We start from the raw sequence: 23,172 nt of genomic DNA, 5'->3' as shown, positions 1-23,172 counted from the left end.
AAATTAATTTTTTTTTTAAAAATGAGGAAAAGGAGTTGGGAAAGGGAGTATCAAGAGATGAGACTTTTGGATCTACCCAGATAATCCAAGATAATCTCCTCATCCCAACCTTAATCACATTTTCAAAGTTCTTTTGACATAAGGTGATATATTCACAGGTTCCAGGGATTAGGACCTGGACAGAAAAGAGAGAGAGAGATGAGGCTCCACGGTGAAGAAGGATTCAGGGTCTGGTTTTGAAGGCCCTCAAAGGACATGAAGAAGACTTAGAACTTTAGCCCATGGACAGAGAGGAACCAATGGATGGATGATTTTCTTTTCTTTTTTTTTTTTTTTTTTTGAAGGAGTTTCGCTTTTGTTGCCCACACTGGAGTGCAGTGGCACAGTCTTGGCTCGCTGCAACCTCCGCCTCCCGGGTTCAAGTGACTCTCCTGCCTCAGCCTCCCCAGTAGCTGCAATTACAGGTGCATGCCACCATGCCCAGCTAATTTTTGTATTTTTAGTAGAGACGGGGTTTCACCATGTTAGCCAGGTTGGTCTCAAACTCCTGACCTCAGGTGATCGGCCTGCCTTGGCCTCCCAAAGTGCTGGGATTACAGGCATGAGCCACTACGCCCAGCCAATTTTCACTTGGGTGGTGACATACTGGAATTTGCAATTTGGAAGAAGCACTCCAGCTAAGTATAGCAAGGGTGGTATCCCAGGAATGAAGTCAGGGAGACCAGGACGAAGCCAAGACGTTATCCAAGGAGACAACAATGGTGGCCTGGCTTCCTGCAGGGGCCGTAAGGTGGGAGAGAAGGGGCAAATCCCACTGGAAGGAGCGACAGACCGGATGTAGGGGGTAACCGGCAGGGAGGTGTTCAGAACCAGTTCAAGTTTCTGGATTCACCAGGACAGAAAACCAGGTTTTCAGGAGAAAACATGGAGGAGCTCAGCTGGGAGGCGTGTTTAGTTTGGAGTGTGTGTGGAGCTTCAAGGGGAGCTGGGGGTCTAAGAGGCAGGACTATGAGGTGCTGCTCAGGGTCATGCAGCATCAATGCTATCTGTGGGTCTAGAATGCAGGCCTTCCCTCCCCACCACCACCACCACTGCCATTCCCAGGCCTGGGCCACCTTCTACCTCTGTCATGGCACCCATTCCAGCCTCCATGTCTTGGTTCTCACTGTCCCCCTGCCCAGCATACCTCCCTCTTCCATACAAGTCCCACCTATCCCTCCAGTTCCCACCTCATCCCCGGGGTTAGAGCAAAAGTCCAACGGCAGAGTGGATGGGGCCTAAAAGAGGGGTGGCGAGTGTGGCAGAAAATGCAGAGGCCTGATTTAGAGCCCAGTTCAGCCTCAAAATGGCTGTGGGACATGGGCAGGTCACATTCCCTCTCTGGGCCTCAGCCTCCCAGCCTTTCAGAGGTGAATAAGGAAAGATCCTTGAACTCACGGATCTGGAAAGTGCCATAAGGTAAAACAACATCAGGACACTAAAGATATATCACAGGACACACTCTACAAATGAGGGGAAAGCTTGTGAAAAAAGACTTAGTGGCCTGGCGCGGTGGCTCACACCTGTAATCCCAATACTTTGGGAGGCCGAGGCGGGCAGATTGCCTGAGGTCAGGAGTTCCAGACCAGCCTGGCCAACATGATGAAACCCCTTCTCTACTAAAAATACAAAAATTAGCCAGGCGCGGTGGCGGGCACCTGTAATCCCAGCTACTTGGGAGGCTGAGACAGGAGAATCGCATGAACCCAGGAGGAGGAGGTTGCACTGAGCCAAGATCACGCCACTGCACTCCAGCCTGGGCAAAAAGAATGAAACTCCATCTCAAAAAAAGGAAAGGGGCCAGGTGCGGTGGCTCACGCCTGTAATCCCAGCACTTTGGGAGGCCGAGACGGGCGGATCACAAGGTCAGGAGATTGAGACCATCCTGGCTAACACGGTGAAACCCCGTCTCTACTAAAAATACAAAAAAAAAAAAATTAGCTGGCTGTGGTGGCGGGCGCCTGCAGTCCCAGCTACAGGGGAGGCTGAGGCAGGAGAATGGCGTGAACCCAGGGGGCGGAGCTTGCAGTGAGCTGAGATCCAGCCACTGCACTCCAGCCTGGGCGACAGAGCAAGACTCCGTCTCAAAAAAAAAAAAAAGAAAGGAAAGAAACAAAAGAAAAGAAAAAAAAAGACTTAGTGGCATTTTCTCTGAGCCTTGAAGAATGAGTAGAATTTCAGCAAGTTGAGGTGGAGGTGAGGAAGGGCACTGGACGCAGAGAGAACAGCCTGAGCAAAGGCCAGGAGGAGGAAAGTTCAGGGTGGGTTCAGGGAAGAAGGAGTGTCCAGTTTCTTTCTAAGTCAACAGCTCAAGGGCTTTTTGTAAGCGGACTGCCCAAGCAGAGCAGCCTCCAGTAAACACCTGTTTGCACAATCGAGGTCACACACATGGGCGCGTTTGCACAATGACCTGTTTGCACAATCTTAGCCGCCTGCTGTATTCCAGCCAACCCCGGCCCTGGCAACTGAGCACCATAGCCTCAACTTCCGGGCTCTCACCCCAGCTTGCCTACCTGGCCCCCACCCCGGCCCCTCTGGAACAAGCTGCTCCTTGACCTACCCAGAAGCCCCACACATCACAGGCAGTAACAGAAACAGAAATAACTCTGGGCTCAGTAGCTAGGCTGCCGAGAATAGGGTTCCCTCATCAGCACTCCCTTACCGGGGGTTTCCAACACACAGAGGCCTTGTCTGATGGAGGAGGGGCGGGAGGCAGGACAGCTGGAGGAGGAAGTATCCACAAAGCCGACACTGGGTGCGGGTAGAGGGGATGACTCCTCGTCTGTCTTGTGCTCTTCAATGCACCATAGTAAACACTTATTAAGCATTTACTGTGTGCCTAGCTGTGTTCCACAAACCCTACAGTCACTGATTTCTCTCAAGAATCCTATGAAGCCAATACTGTTAGCCCCATTTTACAGATGACAAAACCAAGGCTCAAAGAGATTAAACACTTGTTCGGAGTCACACAGGCAGCAAGTGGCAAAGCCAAGCAACCTGACTCCTCAGCTCATCATCTTAACCTCAGTACACCCTAAAGAAAGCTCTTCCTTAAATCTAACTTTCATTTCCTTAAATCTAACTTTTATTCCAGCTGCTGCAGCTCCGTTTCCTGGTGCGGGTCCTCAACAGAGAATGGAGCACAAAGGAGATCAGTAGAACCTCCCTCCTAAATATTGAATTATGCAGAAGGGAAAAAAGGAAAGTAACTTTATTGAACACCTACTGTGCGCTGGTTACCACACTAGGCATTGTATTTCTGATAGCTCATTTAATTATCACAAAATCCCTGGGAGGAGTTATTATCGTTGTGACAGATTAGGCAACAGAGGCTTGGAGAAGGTAAACACCATCTCCAAGGTTCTGCAGCCCAACAGATACGCATTGAGTATCCTTTGTGTGTCCAGCACTGTACTGAGGCTGGAGAGGCAGAGGTAAGAATACGGTTTCTACCCTCAAAGAGTTCACAGTATAATGGAGGAGGCAGGCGGCCAACAGCCTATCACAGTATTACAGGATTAATGGGGAGAAGGGCCCCTGATTCAGTTTGACTAAGGTGTGGAAGCCCAGAGGGGTGCTGAGCTCAGGCTGGATGCTCGAACTGGGTCAGGAACAGGACTCGGCCAGCGGGAGGTGACAGGCACTCCACAGAGGAAGGGCAGAGGGTCGTTCCAGAGCCTGGGGCAGGCAGGGAAATACTAGTGAATTTGGCATGACGGGCTGGATCTGAGGAAGCAGGGGCTGGTGAGGCAGGAGAGGGAGGCGAAGGTAACTTGCATGTCTGGTTGAGGAGTTAGGCTGCGATGACAGGCCTCTGAAGAAAGGCAGGGAAAGGAGAAGGATCACACGGCCATTGGCAAGGCTGAGATGGGAGCTCCATAAGGGCAGGAACTAAAACTGTGTCTCACCATTGTGTCGCTGCACCTGCTCCAGGAGCAAGTTCTCTGAATGACAAACAAAAGGCCCATTCTTTCATTAAGAACTGACTGGGGCCAGGCGCGGTGGCTCATGCCTGTAATCCCAACACTTTGGGAGGCCGAGGCAGGCAGATCACTTGAGGTCAGGAGTTCGAGACCAGCCTGGCCAACATGGTGAAACCCCGTCTCTACTAAAAATACAAAAATTTAGTCGGGCATGGTGGTGCGTGCCTATAGTCCCAGCTACTCAGGAGGCTGAGGCAGGAGAATCACTTGAACCTGGGAAGCAGAGGTTGCAGTGAGCCGAGATCATGCCACTGCACTCCATACTGGGTGACAGAGCGAGACTCCATCTCAAAAAAAAAAAAAACAAAAATAAAAAATAAATAAAAACTGACTGGAAGGCCAGGTACAGTGGCTCACGCCTGTAAAACCAGCACTTTGGGAGGCTGAAGTGGGCAGATCACTTGAGGTCAGGAGTTCAAGACCAGCCTGGCCAACATGGCGAAACCCTATCTCTACTAAAACTATAAAAATTAGCCAGGCATGGTGGCAGGCACTTGTAATTCCAGCTACTTGGGAGGCTGAGGCATAAGAATCACTTGAACCTGGGAGGCAGAGGTTGCAGTGAGCCAAAATCATGCCACCACATTCCAGCCTAGGTGACAAAGCGAGACTCCGTCTCAAAAAAAAAAAAAGAACTGACTAGACATGGGAAAGTGGAGAAGGGGTTGTAAGGAATGACTCCTGAGTCCCTGAGCTGCATGACTAGGGAGAGGAGGGGATGGTGGTTAATTCACCATGACAAGGTACGTGGGGATTGGAGACAGATTTGGTGAAGTGGGGGAAGATTCATCTAGTTGATCATTCATTCAACAAACACGCATGGAGGCCTTACTGTGTGGCAAGCAGTGTTATAGACACTGGAGATAAAGTTTTGAACAAAACAGATAAAAAATGTTGCTCTTATGGAACTTTCAGTCTAGTGGGGATTGAGACAGCCAATATCAGATGGTGAAAAGGGGTACGGGGGAGACAGAGATAGTGAGTGGGAGGGAAGGGGCTTGCAAATTTTGAAAAGGGTGCTCAGAGAAGGCCTCAATGAGAAAGGGACATTTAAGCAAAGACCTGAAGAAGGGGAGGGACCAGCCCATGTAGCTATTTGCAGGGGAAACAGTCCAGGCAAATGAAACAGCAAAGGCAAAGGCCCGGAGGCAAGAGATAGCATAACAAGTTCAAGAAGCAAAGAACACAGAGTAAGTAGCTGGAGCAAGGCAGCAAAGGGGAGAATAACAGGAGAGGGATCCAGGAGGTAATGGGGATACCAGGTTGTGTAGGGCCTTGTAGACCATTGAAAGGGCTTTGACTTTGACTCTGAATGAGACAGGAGCCATTGGAAAGGTTGGGACGAGGATGGCCTGATCAGACTTCTGTTTGATTGATATCGCACTGGCTGCTGAAGGAACTACAGACAGGTGAGGGAACGAGGATGAAATGGAAGCAGGAGAGCAGGGAGGGGGCTATTGCGATGATCTAGGCAAGAGATGAGGGTAGCTGGGAGCTGGCTAGTATTGGCTTCAGTTACATTTGTATTTTCCAATATATTATCATATAAATATTTGAACGTAGAGCCAACTTGAACTTTACAGTGAATACCCAGGATTCTGGTTATATTTTGAAAGAAGACAGTCCACGGGACTCACTGAGTGAGCAGAGCCTGTGGGGTATCTTGGGAGGGTTGCAGCCAGCGGTCAGGTCATTTGACCTGGAACTAGAACTGCAGCCCTGGTCTGCAGCATCACACCAGACCCAGACGCCTAAAAATGATTATATGTTAAGGACAGTCTGCTGGTCTATTGGTACCTAACCTTTTTTGGGTTATGAATCCAATAAACTATGAGCAGTTTGAACCTTTCTCAGAAAATGCAAGGAAAATGGTTTGTAGTTGCAGAGGAATCATGAATACAGACCAATAAAAGACATAAAATGTAGTCTATTTCACTCAATTACAAAATATTCAGTGTTGCAGAACCATTGTGGGTAAACATTATTAATTTTTAGTGAACATATGAGGACCCCGTGCCTCACCAAGACATCCTTCTGTCCTGCCCCCAGAATTCCTGTTTCTCCATCTGCCTGGTCTATGGGCAATGTGCAGAATACATAATGAAGAGGAGAGCAGTGAGTATTGGGTTATAAAATTCCCTGGAACCTGGAACACACCCTTCTGAGTACTGTGAAGACGTGGGCCCCAAGGCTAGAGCTGAAAAGAGGCTTGGGGCCGGCTGAGCCTTCCAGGCAGGGTCTGCTTCCAAGTGATGCTCCCCCAGGCTAGGGGGCATAGGGATGGAACCCAGCCAGGTGGGAGCCTGGGCCCTGCCCAGCCTCAAAGCTTCGAGCTCAGGAAATCCGGAGGCAGGGGAGGGGGACATCGTTGCCACATTCCCCAGCCCTTTAAGACCCCCAAGGCAGGAAGGCTGCCCGGGCCTCACCAGCTTCCCTCACAGGCTCCTTCCTGGGAGGAAGGGGCTGCCTGTGCCCTCGAAGGCGCAAGGGAGGGTAGGAGGGAGGCTCGGAAGGTGTTGCAATCCCCAGCCCCCGGGCCTGTCAGAGGCCGAGCCATTAACGACAGAGCTCGGGGAGAGAAGCTGGACTGCAGCTGGTTTCAGGAACTTCTTTTGACGAGGAGAAGAGAGACCAAGGAGATCAAGCAGGGTCCGGGCCAGAGGCTCCAACGTGAGTAGGGGATCCCTACAGAGGGGCTAAGCCTTGGGCTTGATGGAGAGCTGGAATCCTGGGGCCACTCCCCGCAGCTCTGCCAAGTGTTCATGTCCGGGGTCCTAGGCCTGGGGCCAAGGATTCGTCCTTTGGAACCCCAGCCCTGGACAGTGAGTCTCTTTTCACAGGATGCCCCTACTTTGGGGGGTATTGCACCAGGGAAGTCACTCACAGCCAAGTAGCTCCTTGGGGACACTGAGCTGGGCTGGGGACAGGCATAATCATTCTCCCCTCCCCATGCCTCTGCCTCTCAGGACGTGTGTGTCTGAGTTCCAGCCGCGCAACCCCTCCCCGTCTGGGTCTCTATTTCACTCTCTGTTTCCATCTTTCCTCCTCAGCTTCTCTCTGGCTTGTTATTTCTCTGAGTTTCTCTGTCTCGCATATTTCCTGCTATCTCTTGAATCTTAAACTCTTGGTAACAGACCGCCTCCTGGGCTCCGGGCCTCCGAGTGCCCCCTACTCTCTGGGTCAGTGTACATCAGGCCCTTTTTCTGTGTCTCTCGACACCTCTCTGGCCTCAGTCGTCCTCTTGGTGGGTCTCTGTCATTTTGGTCTGTGCGGATTTCAGTCACCTCCTCACTCTGCCACTCTTTGTATCTCTCTCTCTCTTTTTCTCTATCTGCAGCACATCTGGAAGGGCCTCTCCCCTCTGTTTATTCCCAGCCCCCTCCTCCCTCCCCACCCTTCCCACAGTGAGAATAGAAACAGCAAGGGGGCCAGGGGTGTGAACTGGGGAAGAGAGTGTGAGGGGAGAGGGTTGAGTGTGATGAGGGAGAAACAGAAGGAGGGGATGTGAGAGCAGCCAGCCCAGGAGGCATCAAGGTGTGCTGAGCCGCGGGAGCGAGCACTTGCAGGGCCCAGCGGAGATGGCTAGTGATGGGAGGGCCAAGGAGCCAGTGAGCTAGGAAGAGGGGATCCAGAAATGGGGCTTTGGAACTGTGTGCAGTGTGGCACAGACAAAAGCAAGGTGGCAGTCCTGGGAAGTGTGACCACGCAGGCTGTGAGGAAGGCAGGGGTGAGGTGAGAACTGAACTGTGCTGGATTCCATGAGCTGCTGACCCGTTTTACGGCTCGTGAAAATAACCTACGGTTGCTGAGTGCCAACTCCATGCCAGGCACAGTCCTAAGTGCCTTTACCATAATCATCTCATTTCATCCTCACAACAACCCTGAGGAGTGAGTGCTAATGTTCTTTCTTTTCCACAGATGGGGAAACTGAGGCTCGGCTCGGAAAGGTGAAGTAACTTGTCCAAGGTCACAAAGCAGCTGGTAAGTGGCAGAGCTGGAGATCAAGTCAGGTGACCTGAGTCTGAGCTGGGCTCCAAAGCTCTCTGTATATCGGCCCCCCAGAGAGGGAGACTGAACAGGCCCTAGGCCCGCTCAACCAGGCTGGGGGATGTCTAGGGCTGCAGTGGAGGACCAGGGACTGAGGCCAAGCAGGGGGAGGATGCCGGGGCCTCTTGGGGTTAGGTTGTCTACTCTGGACAGGAGCCAGTGGGGGTGGATATGGTGGTACTGCACAGGGCACAGGCTAGGCCTGAAGCTGACCCTGGCTAGGGCAACAGGGCTGGGATATGATCAAAAGCACATAGAGATGAAAACCAGTGTCCCAAAATCTGGGCCTTGGAGGCTAAATCTTCCCCGACCAGTGTTGAGGGGGATGGATAATCAAACTGGTATGCTGTAGTAAGAAGGTTACCAACCACCAATGGGTAGACAGATGCTCGGGATAGCTGTGCAGGTTTCGCACTGCACAAAACTGAGGAGTAACTAGAGCCGAAATCCAGGCTGTTCCCTAGTTGCCAGGTCCTAGTGTGGTGCTGCATCTGTCCCGAGGATGGGGTGTTTTCTTTCTGATTTGCACAAAGGAGACTTACAGGCTAGCAGTCACTGGGTATTCTGATACTGCACTATACACGAATAGACTGGGGGTTTGGGTAAGGGCCCTGAGAGCAAGAACAGCCTTGGTATCTGGGCAGTTCTTATCCACACCTCTGTCTGGGAGGGAGAGAAAAGGATTCTCCTACCTTTCTCCCTGCTGAGCACGAGGGACCTGCTGGGACACCACCTGCATGTATGTGTCCAGATATGTACATGCAAGCTGACCAGCAATTCCCACTGATCTGCCACCAAGAGCACCAACTCGTGCTGGAGGATCAGGTGTTGGCCCCAAGACCCCAATGGGAGCAGGGCGAAGATGAGGCTGGATACCCATCCAAGTGGTAGAAACCTCTGCATACTTCCTAAGACTGGAGCCAAGGCACCCTCCATCCAGGTGCTATGGCCGCGACCATATGATGCCTGACCCCAGAAGGCCACCAGAGGTCTGTGCCCAGAAGTGGGGGCATACTGGACCCCTCGGGTGCCCCACTTGATATTCTCTCAGCCCACATGTCTGAGGCAGCCAGCTTCCTGCAGGTGTAACCTGACAGCCCCTTGCCTCAGCTGCTCCATAGAGCTCTCCCTTTCATCCAGGGAGTGTGCCTGACAACACTGGCATGGCTTCCCCAGGAGAACCTGCCTAGTACTCATGCATGCCCAACCTGGATGTGCCAGGGAGTGAACACCCCAAGAGGCATCCCTTGACCAATGGGGGGCAGGAGTCAGTGGGTAAATCTTCCCGTCTTCCCTCCCATCCAAGGGATAAATTGACCCTCCGGTGGACAGCTCTGAGAAGTGTTCTACATGGCTCTTGGGAAGGTTCCAGCAGGATAGAGCCCCAGTTGTCCATAGAGGTGACCAACATATGATGTAACCTTGTGTTGGCTTTCTCTCTGTCCCTGTTTCATTCTCCCCACTTCATCCTCTCCTTATCTGCTGCTAGGATCTTCTCAAAATAAACCACCAGCATGCAATTCCTCATCTCAGGTTCTGCTCTCTGAGGGGAGCCCGGCTTAGATAGCTGGGAAGGGTGAAGAATGCTGTTCCTCACTGCTCCTTTCCCTGCTCTTTCCTGGAAGGCAAGTATAGTAACAGTGGCTGTCACTGTCATTTCCTAGGTTCCAGGCGCTGTGCAAAGCCCTTGACTTGCATCATTTTGTGTCTTCCTCCCAAAGTCCCATGAAGTATAGGCTGCTGTTACTTCCATTTTGCAAAGAAAATAAGGCTCAGAGAAGTCAAGCAACCTAGTCAAAGCTGCACAGTGACAGACAAGGATTAAGATCAGCTCTGACTCCAAAGCCCATGGTCTTAAACAAACCTCCTGCCTCCAGGTGAACATCAAGTTGGCACTATGGCAAGGCTGAGAACCTGCAGCCTGACTTGGGCTGCCCTGATCATCCTGCTGCTCCCCGGAAGTGAGTATGGCCAAGGATGAGGGTGCAGTGGGGAGGGGAAGTTACAAGGAGAGATACTGGGAATTTTCTTGCACTGCCACATGGCTACTGGGATTCCCAGAGAATCCCAAAAGACTCAAGACTGAGCCACAGATATGGGGTAGCTGGCATCCCACCCACAGACTTCCACAGGCAAACCACCACCCAAGAGGAATGGTGAGATGACCTGGGCTGGTCATCCTGGAAAAGGCCAGTGGGGCGCAGATCTTGTCCACAAATCTCTACCAAGCGGTCAGAAGGAACCCATGGGTCCTATGTAGCCTTGGTGGGCAGCAAAGGGATCAGGACGGAAGCTACAAGGGGACAGGTTTCATCCTGAAATAAAGAAGCCCAGGCAGAGCTTGGTTACCAACTATGGAAACTCTGTCTTGAGAGGTAGAGAACTTCTCATCCCCAGGGGTATGCAAGCTGAAGCCAGGATTGACAAAGATGCTGTGCAGCAGGGGTTGGCAAACTTTGTCTGACAGTAATGTTTAGGCTTTGCAGGTCACATACTGTCTCTGTTCCTTGTTTGTTTGTTTGTTTTTGAGACAGGGTCTGCCTCTGTTGCCTAGGCTGGAGTGCAGTGGCACAATCACAGCTCACTGCAGCCTCAACCTCCTGGGCTCAAGTGATTCTCCTGCCTCAGCCTCCAAGGTAGTACAGGGCATGCCACCACCCAGCTAATTTTTTTTGTATTTTTTGTAGAGATGTAGTTTTGCCATGCTGGTCTCGAACTCCTGGGTTCCAGTAATCCACCTGCCCTGACCTCCCAAAGTATGGGGATTATAAGCATGAGCCGCCATGCCCTGCCTATTGCATGTTTTTGTTTTTTCAGGGTTTTTTTTGTTTTGTTTTTTTGAGATGGAGTCTCACTCTGTTGCCCAGGCTGAAGTACAGTAGCGCAATCTCGGCTCACTGCAACCTCAGCCTGCCGGGTTCAAGCGATTCTCCTGCCTCAGCCTCCCGAATAGCTGGGATTACAGGCGCCTGCCACCAGGCCCGGCTTATTTTTGTATTTTTAGTAGAGACAGGGTTTCACCATGTTGGCCAGGCTGGTCTCAAACTCCTGACCTCAGGTGATCCGCCCACCTCGGCCTCCCAAAGTGCTGGGATTACAGGCGTGAGCCACCGCACCCAGGCCTTTTGCATGTTTTTATTTGGTTTTTGTTTTGTTTGTTTTTAACTCTTTAAAAATGTAAGGAACATTCTTAGTTGTTAGGCCATACAAAACTAGGCCACTCAAGCTCTGCTGTAGAGGGCAGAGCATCAGGTAGAGTTTTGAAGCAAATGACCTGGTAAAGTTCCTTCCAGCCTGAAATCCTGAGTCTGTGAAGCAGTAGAAGCCCTTTGTGAGAATCATGAACTTGCTCTGTGACCCTGGGCAAACTGCTTCTCCTCTTAGGGTCTTCGCATCCCCATCAGTAAAACGGGCCTAAGAAAACCTGAGAGAGGACAGAAAGCATTGCAGGCAAAGTGTATGTTTATTTGTTCATTTATTTATCAAAAAAATATTCATCAACCGGGTGCGGTGACTCACGCCTGTAATTCCAGCACTTTGGGAGGCTGAGGCGGGTGGATCACGAGGTCATGAGATCGAGACCAGCCTGGCCAGCATGGTGAAACCCCGTCTCTACTAAAAATACAAAAAAAAAATTAGCCAGGCATGGTGGTGCGTGCCTGTAGCCCCAGCTACTCGGGAAGCTGAGGCAGGAGAATCGCTTGAACCTGGGAGGCAGAGGTTGCAGTGAGCTGAGATTGCGCCACTGAACTCCAGCCTGGGTGACAGAGCAAAACTCCATCTCAAGATAATAAATATTCACCAAGGTCCTACTCTGTACTAGGCACTGGGAATACAGTAATAAGCAAACAGCCAAGGTCTGCTGGCCTCACCGAATTTATAGTCTAGCTGGAGTGACAGATAAGTAAATAATCATAAGACTCTATAATTATGAAGGATAATAAGAGCTTTGAGGAAGCATAGGGACCTTGGCCTCCTCCAGTTCGTTAGTGCCTGGCCTGGTTTCTTCAAGATGCCTAAGCGTTAACCAGGTGAAACAGAGGTGGGAGAGAGAAAGAAGAGTCCCTCCAAAAAGAACAGCAGGCTGGGCACAGAGGCTCACATCTGTAGTCCCAGCACTTTGGGAGGCTGAGGCAGGAGGACTGCTTAAGCCCAGGAGTTCAAGATTAGCCTGGCCAACATAGTGAAACCTCATCTCTACACACACACACAAAAAATCCAAAAATTAGCAAGGTATGCTGGCATGAACCTGTAGTCCCAGCTACTCAGGAGGCTGAGGTGGGAGAATCACTTGAGCCTAGGAGGTCAAGGGTGCAGTGAGCCATGATCGTGCCACTTCACTCCAGCCTGAGTGACAAAGCAAGACCTTGAAGAAAAAAAAGAAAAAGAAAACCAAAACAAAACAACAACAACAACAAAAAAAAAAAAAAAAAAAAACCAGCAGGTGCAAAGATCCAGAGATTAGAAAGATTATGGAGTTTTCAAAGAATAGCAAGAATGAGCCAGAATGGCTGGAGCTGAGAAACCGGTATAAGCTGGAACTGAGAGGGTCAGGCAGGGGCCAGGCCACAAGAGCTATGTCAAGGATTTGAGTCTGTCCTAATGATGGCAGCACATACTCACATGCCAGACACTGCTCTAAATGCCTTCCATATGTTATCGCATGTAATCCTTCCAGCAACACTAAGGTAGGAACGATTTTTATCCCCATTTTACAGACGAGAAAACTGAGGCACAGAAAATCTCAGAAATATACCAGGATCATGTAATTAATAAGCAACAGAACCAGAATTTAAACCGAGGCAGTCTAGTCCTAACATCCACACTCATCCATCACACCATACTGCCTTTCAGAGCAATAATGTGCCATTGAAGTGCTGCGATGGAGATGGGGTAGCAGAATCAGATTTCAATTGTGAAAAGATTGCTGTGGTTATGGGTTCTTATCACTCTAATCACTGCTTGCACCATCCTTGGGGAGGGCATTGGGGAGTTAACAGTCTCCATCTGGTGGTGTGCTGGTGCTGGCTTGCAAACACTAATTGGGAACATCTCTTCCCAACTCCCCGATCAATGATGTCACTTCAGTAGGCTGAAATCAGCTACGGTGAGAGTATTTACACCACGGAAAGGCACACGCGACAAACCAGTGTCTGCTTTTCTCTGCCAAGCTGGCTGATAAACAGTTAGCGGCACATCACTATCTCTGTCTTACCTCCGTAGCCTCTCGAAGTCTCCGTTCACATCCTTCTATTTCCAGCCCCCATGTCTTGAAGGGTGAGACAGGAAGGTGAGGGCCCTGAGTCTAGGAGTACAAAGGCCTAGATTATAGCCCAGCTCTGCTAGGCAGAGGAGTCGTTCCTGGCCCATTCTCTTCCACCCCAGGTCTGGAGGAGTGCGGGCACATCAGCGTCTCAGCCCCCATCGTCCACCTGGGGGATCCCATCACAGCCTCCTGCATCATCAAGCAGAACTGCAGCCATCTGGACCTGGAGCCACAGATTCTGTGGAGACTGGGAGCAGAGCTTCAGCCCGGGGGCAGGCAGCAGCGTCTGTCTGATGGGAGCCAGCAATCTACCATCACCCTGCCCCACCTCAACCACACTCGGGCCTTTCTCTCCTGCTGCCTGAACTGGGGCAACAGCCTGCAGATCCTGGACCAGGTTGAGCTGCGCGCAGGCTGTAAGTCCCTCCAGCCATTCAACTACTCTGCCTCCAACACCCTCCTGCCAATACTAATAAGAATATTACCGGCCGGGCACGGTGGCTCACGCCTGTAATCCCAGCACTTTGGAAGGCCAAGGCGGGCGGATCACCTGAGGTCAGGAGTTCGTGACCAGCCTGGCCAACATGGCGAAACCCTGTCTCCACTAAAAATACAAAAAATTAGCTGGGCGTGGTGGCGGGCGCCTGTAATCCCAGCTACTCGGGAGGCTGAGGCAGGAGAATTGCTCGAACCCAGGAAGCGGAGGTTGCAATGAGCCGAGATCACGCCACTGCACTCCAGCCTGGGCAACAAAAGCGAAAATTGGTCTCAAAAAACAAAAGAATACTACCTATTGAGCTCTTATCTAATAAGCACTTTATGGGCATGGTATCAGGTAACAGTAGTACAAGTTGGTACTACTGTGTAGCCTCACTTTGCAGATGAGGAAACTGAGGGTCAGGGAAGGTACATGACTTGCCCTTGTCACACATTAATAAGGATGGAGGCAGCGTGGCTTTAAAGCCAGTGTGGTGACCACTACTCTACATAGCGCAAGTCCTCAGCCATCAGAGGGTGTCTCCAGGGAGAACATTCTCTACCAGCTGGGCTTGTCCCGGGCTTCTCCCCCACCCCAGTTTCAAACTTCCTTTCAAACTGAGCAAGATGGAGTTTGTGCCAAGTTGAGGCATAAGGAAAAAACAAAGACCAAGGTTCTTGTTTGAGAATCAGTAACGGGCCGGGCACAGTGGCTCACACCTGTAATCCCAGCACTTTGGGAGCCTGTGGTGGGTGGATCATTTGAGGTCAGGAGTTTGAGACCAGCCAGGCCAACGTGTAAAAACCCCGTCTCTATTAAAAATACAAAAATTAGCCAAGCGAGCCAAGATCGTGCCACTGCACTCCAGCCTGGGCCACAGAGTGAGACTCTGTCTCAAAAAAAAAAAGCATCAGTAATGGCCACTGCTAAAACTTATGTAGCATTTCCTGTATGTCAGGCACTGTTCTGAGCACTTCATGTAGAGTGAGTCATTTAGCCCTCATGATAATGCTAGGGGGTGGGATTTTACCATTATCCCCATTTTAGAGATGAGGATGCTGAGGCACAGAGCAGTTAAATAACTTCAAGATCACAGGGCTAATGAATGGCAGGACCAGGATGAAAACCCAAACACTACACTGTCACTGACAAAGGGTCTGGAGTTGGGGGACTTGGAAGTGGGCCACCACTGGGCTGCTGGGGGTCTGTGAGGCTTGCCCCTGTGCATGCCTGCAACTTAGCTTCCCCCAGGGCTGCCCTTCCAGAGCCACTCTGCCTGGAGACGGGGAGCAGACAAGGTGACAACAGAGGAACCAAGCCAGGGCAAGGCAACATGGCTAGCTAGTCCCAGAGGGCGCTTTCTCAGTGGTCCCACCCAAAGCCCTCACACTCTTCCCACCCACATGCAGACCCTCCAGCTGTACCCCGCAACCTCTCCTGCCTCATGAACCTCACAACCAGCAGCCTCATCTGCCAGTGGGAGCCAGGACCTGAGACCCACCTACCCACCAGCTTCACTCTGAAGAGCTTCAAGTGAGGAGGGGCCCCCACCCTGGTCCCCTCCCTTTGGATTCTGGGGTGGGGCATGGGTAGGATGTTGGGCATGCCTCTGGGAGGGAGAAGGGAGCCTTGCTTTCTTCCTCTGCTTGGCACCCAAGCCTGGACTATTGGCAGGAGCCGGGGCAACTGTCAGACCCAAGGGGATTCCATCATGGACTGCGTGCCCGAAGACAGGCAGAGCCACTGCTCCATCCCACGCAGACACCTGCTGTTGTACCAGAATATGGGCATCTGGGTGCAGGCGGAGAATGCGCTGGGGACCAGCATGTCCCCACAACTGTGCCTTGAGCCCATGGACGTCGGTGGGTGATGCAGGGGAGGGAGGGGGTCCCCAAAATGGGCAGACACTGAGAGGAAGGGAGAGGGAAACACAGAACCAGCAACAGACAAGAAGACACTGGAAGACCTAGAGACAGAGGCAGAGGAGAGGGACGGAGACAAAGAGAGGTGCAGCTGGAGACAGAGAAATGGTGACACAGACCCAGAGACAGGAAGAGACACAGAGGCAAGGAGGCACATTCAGTCATGCTTTCAGCTAAAGCACCTACTACGTGTTAGGCACTGCCCTAGGTACTGGGGATACAAAGCATCAAAAATCCTGCCCTCAGAATGTTAGATTCCAGTGGGGGAAAAAATAAGATAGAATTTCAGATGGCAATAAGCAAAAAGGAGAAATTAAAGGAGGGGAAGGGCATAGAGAGAAAGGGGAAGGGGAGCACTGGCTATTTCAATAGGTTTGTCAATAAAGGCCTCACTAAGAGGGTGACAATTGAGCAGATCCTTGAAGGAAATGAGGGAGCAAGCCCTGGATATCTGGAGGGAAAACATTTCAAGCAGAAGTAACAATCAGTGCAAAGGCCCTGGGGCAAGAGCAGATAACAGACACCTAGAGAGAAACAAAGACACAGAAAGAGGAACCACAGAAACCGGCCATTAGCAACGTGGACAGATGGTGAACCGCAGACAGGGAGACAAGAGGGAGCTAAAGCAGAGCCCTCTAGGGTGGGGCAGGGAGACTTTCTGACAGTCCCACTCCTTGCAGTGAAACTGGAGCCCCCCATGCTGCGGACCATGGACCCCAGCCCTGAAGCGGCCCCTCCCCAGGCAGGCTGCCTACAGTTGTGCTGGGAGCCATGGCAGCCAGCCCTGCACATAAATCAGAAGTGTGAGCTGCGCCATAAGCCACAGAGTGGAGAAGCCAGCTGGGCACTGGTGAGGCAGAGGGCAACCTGGAGAGCCTGAGGTGGTGGGGGCAAGGGGTAGGGTAAGTTGGGCTTGAGCTGGCCCTAGAATGACCCAGCGATCCAAGGCTCAGGGTCATGTCCACCCCCAACCAGGTGGGCCCCCTGCCGTTGGAGGCCCTTCAGTATGAGCTCTGTGGGCTCCTCCCAGCCACAGCCTACACCCTGCAGATACGCTGCATCCGCTGGCCTCTGCCTGGCCACTGGAGCAACTGGAGTCCCAGCCTGGAGCTGAGAACTACTGAACGGGGTAAGGAGGTGATGAGAGGCTGGCAGCAGCCATTAGTATCCAGTCCAGGCTCCACGGCCTTCCCCAACTGGCACCCCCTCTTCTTGTTCCATCCACAGCCCCCGCTGTCAGACTGAACACATGGTGGCGGCAGAGGCAGCTGGACCCCAGGACAGTGCAGCTGTTCTGGAAGGTGACTCCCTCTGAAGGCCATCCCTCCACCTCAACACCTCCTCCAATCCAAACAGGCCCCTGCAAACCGAGGCTTAGGACTGCAACAGGTCTGGGAGGCGTGGATGCATTTATATGTGATTTGCATGCAATTTGCATGTGCCTAGGGAGCTGAGTTAGCTTTTGGAGAGACTACAACGCAGGTCACAGGGTACTTCAGTGAATAGTTAAGAGCCTGCTGTGTGCACCGACTTGTTTCTTCCTGCCCTCTGGTTTCTTCCTGCCCTCCTTCCTAGAACCTAGCACAAGGGGACAGAGGGAAAAGGGGAGGGGGATGAGAAGCCTGGCCCCAGCCTGGGGAGGCTCCGTTCGTACGATCCATCCACCCCACCTAGAGGCTCTCCTCGACTCAAGATGAACTGCACATCCCCTTCCCTTTTTCCTCCTGTGCCCCACAGCCAGTGCCCCTGGAGGAAGACAGCGGACAGATCCAAGGTTATGTGGTTTCTTGGAGACCCTCAGGCCAGGCTGGGGCCATCCTGCCCCTCTGCAACACCACAGAGCTCAGCTGCACCTTCCCCCTGCCTTCAGAAGCCCAGGAGGTGGCCCTTGTGGCCTATAACTCAGCCGGGACCTCCTGTCCCACCCCGGTGGTCTTCTCAGAGAGCAGAGGTAAAGGGGGCTGGGAGCCAGAAGAACACAGAGGTCAAGCGCATCAATTCGAAGGCTAGACTGCCTGGGTTCAAATCTAGTCCCCTTAGCTGGGGGTGGTGGCTCACACCTATAATCCCAGCACTTTGGGAGGCCGAGGTGGGCAGATCATCTGAGGTCAGGAGTTCAAGACCAGCCTGGCCAACATGGTGAAACCCCCATCTCTACTAAAAATACAAAAATTAGCCAGGCATGGTGGCGGGCACCTGTAATCCCAGCTACTAGGGAGGCTGAGGCAGGAGAATTGCTTGAACCTGGGAGGTGGAGGTTGCAACAAGCTGAGATTGCACCATTGCACTCTAGCCTGGGCAACAGAGGGAGACTCCATCTCAAAAAAAAAAAAAAAAAAAAATCTAGTCCTATCACTTGCTAACAGTGTGACCTGAGCAAGTTACATCCCGTCCCCAGCCTCTGTTTACACATCCAGCAGATGGCGACGATAACAGCGCCTACTGAGGGGTGCTGTGGGGTGTACATGAGTTAAGACAAGTACCTGGCACAAAGTAACTGCTCTGCATGTGTCCGCTGTTGTTATTATCATTAGCCAGAACCAGGTTAAGCGCGCTCTCTCTCTCTCTCTCTCTCACACACACACACACACAGCCCATTCTGCCAAGAAAGCCAAGAGAGAAAGCCCTAGGCTTTTCCACCTGGAACATGGTCTATGAGTTCATTGCTCATTCTCAGGAGATCAGCTGCCACCACCCATTGCTTTCCCTAAACATGGGTCCTCACCAGGTGGGACGAATAATCACAATAACAATAATCATAGCTAATATTCCCACTTACTAGCTGTGTGATCTTAGATAAGTTTCTTAACTTCTCTGTGTCTCTCAGTTTTCTCATTAATAAAATGGGAACAAAAGTAGTACTTCCTGGGTATAACTATTAGAGGACTCAGTGAATTAAAATATATCAAGGAATCCAGTACAGTGGCTCATGCCTGTAATCCCAGCACTTTGGGAGGCTGAGGCAGGCAGATCACCTGAGGTCAGGAGGTCAAGACCAGCCTGGCCAACATAGTGAAACCCCATCTCTACTAAAAACACAAAAATTAGCCAGGCATGGTGGCGGTTGCCTATAATCTCAGCTACTTGGGAGGCTGAGGCAGGAGAATCACTTGAACCCGGGAGGCAGAGGTTGCAATGGGCCAAGATGGCGCCACTGCACTTCAGCTTGGGTGACAGAGCAAGTCTCCACATAAAAATAAAATAAAATAGAAAAGAATAAAGTAAGGTAAAGTAAAAAGTAAACTAAAATAAAATATATCAAGGACTATGCCTGATACATACCAAGAACCATAGAGTGTTAGCTATTATCACTAACAAGAACTACTCTGTGCCAGGCACTATGCCGGGCTTGTTTTGTGCATCAAGTCATTTAATCTGCACTGAGACCCTATGAGGTAGGAACTTTTATCATCATTTCCACTTTACAGATGAGGAAACTGAGGCTCAGATGCTGACCTACCAAAGGTCACCCAGCCTGTAAGTAGCAAAGCCAGGATTTGAACCCAGGCTTCTGGCTCCAGGGCCTGCATTCTTTTCACCTTCATTCCACCATTTCCCACCGTCTCCAGGCCCAGCCCTGACCAGACTCCATGCCATGGCCCGAGACCCTCACAGCCTCTGGGTGGGCTGGGAGCCCCCCAGTCCATGGCCTCGGGGCTATGTGATTGAGTGGGGCCTAAGCCCCCCCAGCACGAGCAATAGCAACAAGACCTGGAGGATGGAACAGAACGGGAGCGCCACGGGGTTTCTGCTGCAGGGTAAGGCTGGCCTGGAAAGTTGGGCAGGGCCAGGGACAAAGGGAGGCAGTGCTTGTCTGACAATAGGCATGGGGCAACCTGAACTGCCCAAGAGACATGGATTCTCCAGCCTTTCTTGATCCTTCACTGTTCTCATTTCATATCCTCATAATCAGGAAGTTCTCCTATAGTCCAACCTGATCCTTTTTCTATAGCCCTGACCCTGCCACCCTTCTAGCTCTCTCTTCTACTTTTCTTCCCTAATTTTCATCAAATGATCTAAAGAAGATATTGCAGAGGTTAACCCTGAATCATGAGCCCAGGTTAGCCCTGACTAGAGGTCTGAGGCTAGCTCCGGATCATTAGCACAGGTTAGCCCCTAACAGGAATGCCTACCTCATTTTCTTTCTACAGAGAACATCAGGCCCTTTCAGCTCTATGAGATCACTGTGACTCCCTTGTACCAGGACGCCATGGGACCCTCCCAGCATGTCTATGCCTACTCCCAAGAAATGGGTTCGTCAACCATCAGGCCCCTTTCCAGAATCCTCTCCTCTCTCTCCCAAGGCTCTGCCTGGTCCCCAGCAATCAGCAGTATAGGGAACATTGCCTTCTTACCATACTTCCGGCCCTGGAGAGGATCTCTCCCAATCCCCTGGCTTAACACTGGATCCCTACAGCTGGACAGAAATCAGGTGCTGTGATAGAAATTGAGTAGAGAGTTGGCACAATTCAAGGAGCAAACCTGGCAAAAATCAATCCATTTCCCAGACAAAAATAAGGTGTTATATGTAACAGAAATTGGACAGAGGGGCCGGATGCAGTGGCTCACACCTGTAATCCTAACACTCTGAGAGGCCAGGGAAGGCAGATCCCCTGAGCTCAAGAGTTTGAGACCAGCCTGGGCAACCTTGTCTCTACAGAAAAATAAATAAATAAATCAACCAGCCAGTCAACCAAAAATTAGCTGGGTGCAGTGGTGTGTGCCTGTAACCCCAGCTACCTGAGAGGCTGAGGTGGGAGGATCGGATTGCTTGAGCCCAGGAGGTCGAGGCTGTAGTGAGCCAAGATGGCACCACTGTACTCCAGCCCGGGTGACAGAGCGAGACCCTGTCTCAAAAACAAAAGCAAAAGAAATTGGACAGAGGACCTGGCATAAATTCGGAGAGTGAGTGGCAGAAATCAGAGAGTAAATCAGATGAAATCAGGCCTGGTAGAAATCAGAAAGTGAGGCTCCAGAGTCAAGCAGAGCCAGGTTCAAATCCTGGCTTAGATACTTATTAGCAGTAGGTGGAATCTGGATTAAATCCCTGGGAAAATGGGCATGAGTCCCCTTGGACTCTTTTCTCACCCACCCCACAGTGCCTGAGAAGCTACAAGAAGTCCAATCGGGCTCTTGCTCTGCCCCACTCCCTTCAGCCCCTGCACCTCTCTCTTCCCACAGCCCCCCGCCATGCCCCAGAGCTGCATCTAAAGCACATTGGCAAGACCTGGGCACAGCTGGAGTGGTTGCCTGAGCCCCCTGAGCTGGGGAAGAGCCCCCTTACCCACTACACCATCTTCTGGACCAATGCTCAAAACCAGTCATTCTGTGAGTCTATCCTCAGTTCCCCACAGCCCCAGAAGGCCCGGGAGGGGGTGCTCAGCCGCCATGGAGGCAGCTTCAGCATCCAGGCCTATGCTGACCGTACACCCCTCCCAGCCACCATCCTGAATGCCTCTTCCCGTGGCTTTGTCCTCCATGGCCTGGAGCCCGCCAGTCTGTATCACATTCACCTCATGGCTGCCAGCCAGGCCGGGGCCACCAACGGTACAGTCCTCACCCTGATGACCTTGATCCCAGGTAAGGGGAGACAAGGACTGGGCAGAGATGGCTATTGGAAGGGTACCCCACCCAAAGGATGCTGATTTTGAGAGTACATGGGGACTGACTTTGAATCCCCTGGTCGGAGGGAGGAGACCCAGCCTTCCCCACATGCATTCTAACTTCTTCTGGCCCTGCCCTCATTGCAGAGGGATCCGAGCTCCACATCCTCCTGGGCCTGTTCGGCCTCCTGCTCTTGCTCTCCTGCCTCTGTGGAACTGCCTGGCTCTGCTGCAGCCCCAGGTGAGTCCCTTTGAGAGACCTGAGATCCTGCCTCCCCCACCCACAGGGAACCTCAGGTCCAGGTGGGCCCATCTAAGTCCCTTCCAACCTTCCCAAACTTTAGGGCCCATGTCTGAGAGTCCCAGCCCCCAGCTTCTTCTCTCTGCACTAAGGGCAGCTGCATCTCTTCAGGTGGGATGGGTGGGACAAAGGATGGAAAGATTGGAGGGTATGTCTGACCCAGCCTCCCCCTGCCCTCCTCTCCAGCAGGAAGAATCCCCTCTGGCCAAGTGTCCCAGACCCAGCTCACAGCAGCCTGGGCTCCTGGGTGCCCACTATCATGGAAGAGGTGAGAATCCAGGAGGGAGAGGGAAATGAGGTGGGGATGTCAGCCCAGGCTCAGTGAAGGGACATCTTCTGAAGCCAAGTACTCAGGCCTTCCTGTCACTTCCGGCAACATCCCCTCCCTTTGGAGTGAAGCAGACCCAAGTTTGAATCCCAGCTCTGTCCATCTCAAAGCCTCAGCCACCTCCCTGTGATATGGAAAAACTGACCATGCTGAGCCCGAACAGTGCATGGCATGTGTCAGGCATGTGTGAGGAACATACCAGTGCTTTGCAAGTGGAACCCTTTGTGTTCCAGCAGTAACAGCAGGAATGTCCCCACAACTGCCTGGACCTAGACAGGGACGGTGGCTGGGGCAGACATCTGAAAGGAGCCGTGCCCTCACCCCACATCCTTGTGTGCAGGAGGCCTTCCAGCTGCCCGGCCTGGGCATGCCACCCATCACCAAGCTCACAGTGCTGGAGGAGGACGAGAAGAAGCCACTGCCCTGGGAGTCCCATGACAGCTCAGAGACCTGTGGCCTCCCCACTCTGGTCCAGACCTACGTGCTCCAGGGGGACCTAAGAGCAGCTTCCGCCCAGCCCCAATCCCAGTCCGGCACCAGCAATCAGGTCCTCTACGGGCAGCTGCTGGGCAGCCCCACAAGCCCAGGGCCAGGGCACTATCTCCGCTGCGACTCCACTCAGCCCCTCTTGGCGGGCCTCACCCCCAGCCCCAAGTCCTATGAGAACCTCTGGTTCCAGGCCAGCCCCCTGGGGACCCTGGTAACCCCAGCCCCAAGCCAGGAGGACGACTGTGTCTTTGGGCCACTGCTCGACTTCCCCCTCCTGCAGGGGATCCGGGTCCATGGGGTGGAGGGGCTGGAAAGCTTCTAGGGCTTCCTGGGGTTCCCTTCTTGGGCCTGCCTCTTAAAGGCCTGAGCTAGCTGGAGGAGAGGGGAGGGTCCAGAAGCCCATGACTAAAAACTACCCCAGCCCAGGTTCTCCCCATCTCCAGCCACCAGCATCCCCTCTCCCGCCAGTCTCCATAGGCTGGGCCTCCCAGGCAATCTTCACACTTTAAGGACCAGATCATGCTCCATCCGGCCCCACCCAATGGCCTTTTGTACTTGTTTCCTATAACTTCAGTACTGTAAACTAGCTTTTGGTTTGGAGTTTTTGTTATTGTTTATAGACACTCTTGGGTGTACCTGAGTCTCTGCTATTTATTTTTCAGGGCCCAGCAGTCAGGGGGAAACTTCTCAGAGTTGGTCCTTCCCCCCTCCCTCCC

At 52.2% G+C, this 23,172-nt stretch overlaps 1 protein-coding gene across 13 annotated transcripts; it reads left to right on the top strand.

Annotated features, from left to right (window-relative positions):
• The first annotated feature begins 6,190 nt into the window (after window positions 1-6,190).
• CSF3R (colony stimulating factor 3 receptor) lies at window positions 6,191-23,091 on the top strand. 13 transcript variants are annotated; one of them, XM_031667009.1, is made up of 18 exons: window positions 6,524-6,692; window positions 7,941-8,003; window positions 9,376-9,469; window positions 9,734-10,030; window positions 13,455-13,751; window positions 15,223-15,346; window positions 15,488-15,675; window positions 16,416-16,585; window positions 16,711-16,864; window positions 16,963-17,036; window positions 17,473-17,686; window positions 19,305-19,493; window positions 19,887-19,988; window positions 20,917-21,063; window positions 21,175-21,315; window positions 21,486-21,579; window positions 21,829-21,907; window positions 22,204-22,221. In XM_031667009.1, the coding sequence occupies exons 4-18, from the start codon at window positions 9,967-9,969 to the stop codon at window positions 22,204-22,206; spliced, it is 2,040 nt and encodes a 679-aa protein (XP_031522869.1). In that variant the 5' UTR covers window positions 6,524-6,692; window positions 7,941-8,003; window positions 9,376-9,469; window positions 9,734-9,966; the 3' UTR covers window positions 22,207-22,221. The 13 variants fall into 13 exon arrangements, with proteins under 13 accessions (XP_003891654.2, XP_031522869.1, XP_021795180.2 ...); XM_021939488.2 differs by having other exon boundaries at window positions 22,201-22,221; XM_021939486.2 differs by having other exon boundaries at window positions 6,527-6,692; window positions 21,826-21,907; window positions 22,201-22,224.
• The last annotated feature ends 81 nt before the right edge of the window (window positions 23,092-23,172 follow it).

The sequence above is a fragment of the Papio anubis genome, chromosome 1 (assembly GCF_008728515.1).
Source record: "Papio anubis isolate 15944 chromosome 1, Panubis1.0, whole genome shotgun sequence".
NCBI lineage: Eukaryota > Metazoa > Chordata > Mammalia > Primates > Cercopithecidae > Papio > Papio anubis.
The sequence above is the reverse complement of the archived record's forward strand: the minus strand, read 5'-3'. Positions and strand labels throughout refer to the sequence as shown.

Excerpts from the sequence above, each read along its gene's own strand:
- CSF3R (XM_003891605.3), top strand. The coding sequence starts at position 9,967 with ATGGCAAGGCTGAGAACCTGCAGCCTGACTTGGGCTGCCCTGATCATC. Across the intron at positions 17,687-19,304 it reads GGTCTTCTCAGAGAGCAGAG|GCCCAGCCCTGACCAGACTC; the intron begins GTAAAGGGGGCT and ends CACCGTCTCCAG. Across the intron at positions 21,316-21,485 it reads CCTGATGACCTTGATCCCAG|AGGGATCCGAGCTCCACATC; the intron begins GTAAGGGGAGAC and ends CCCTCATTGCAG.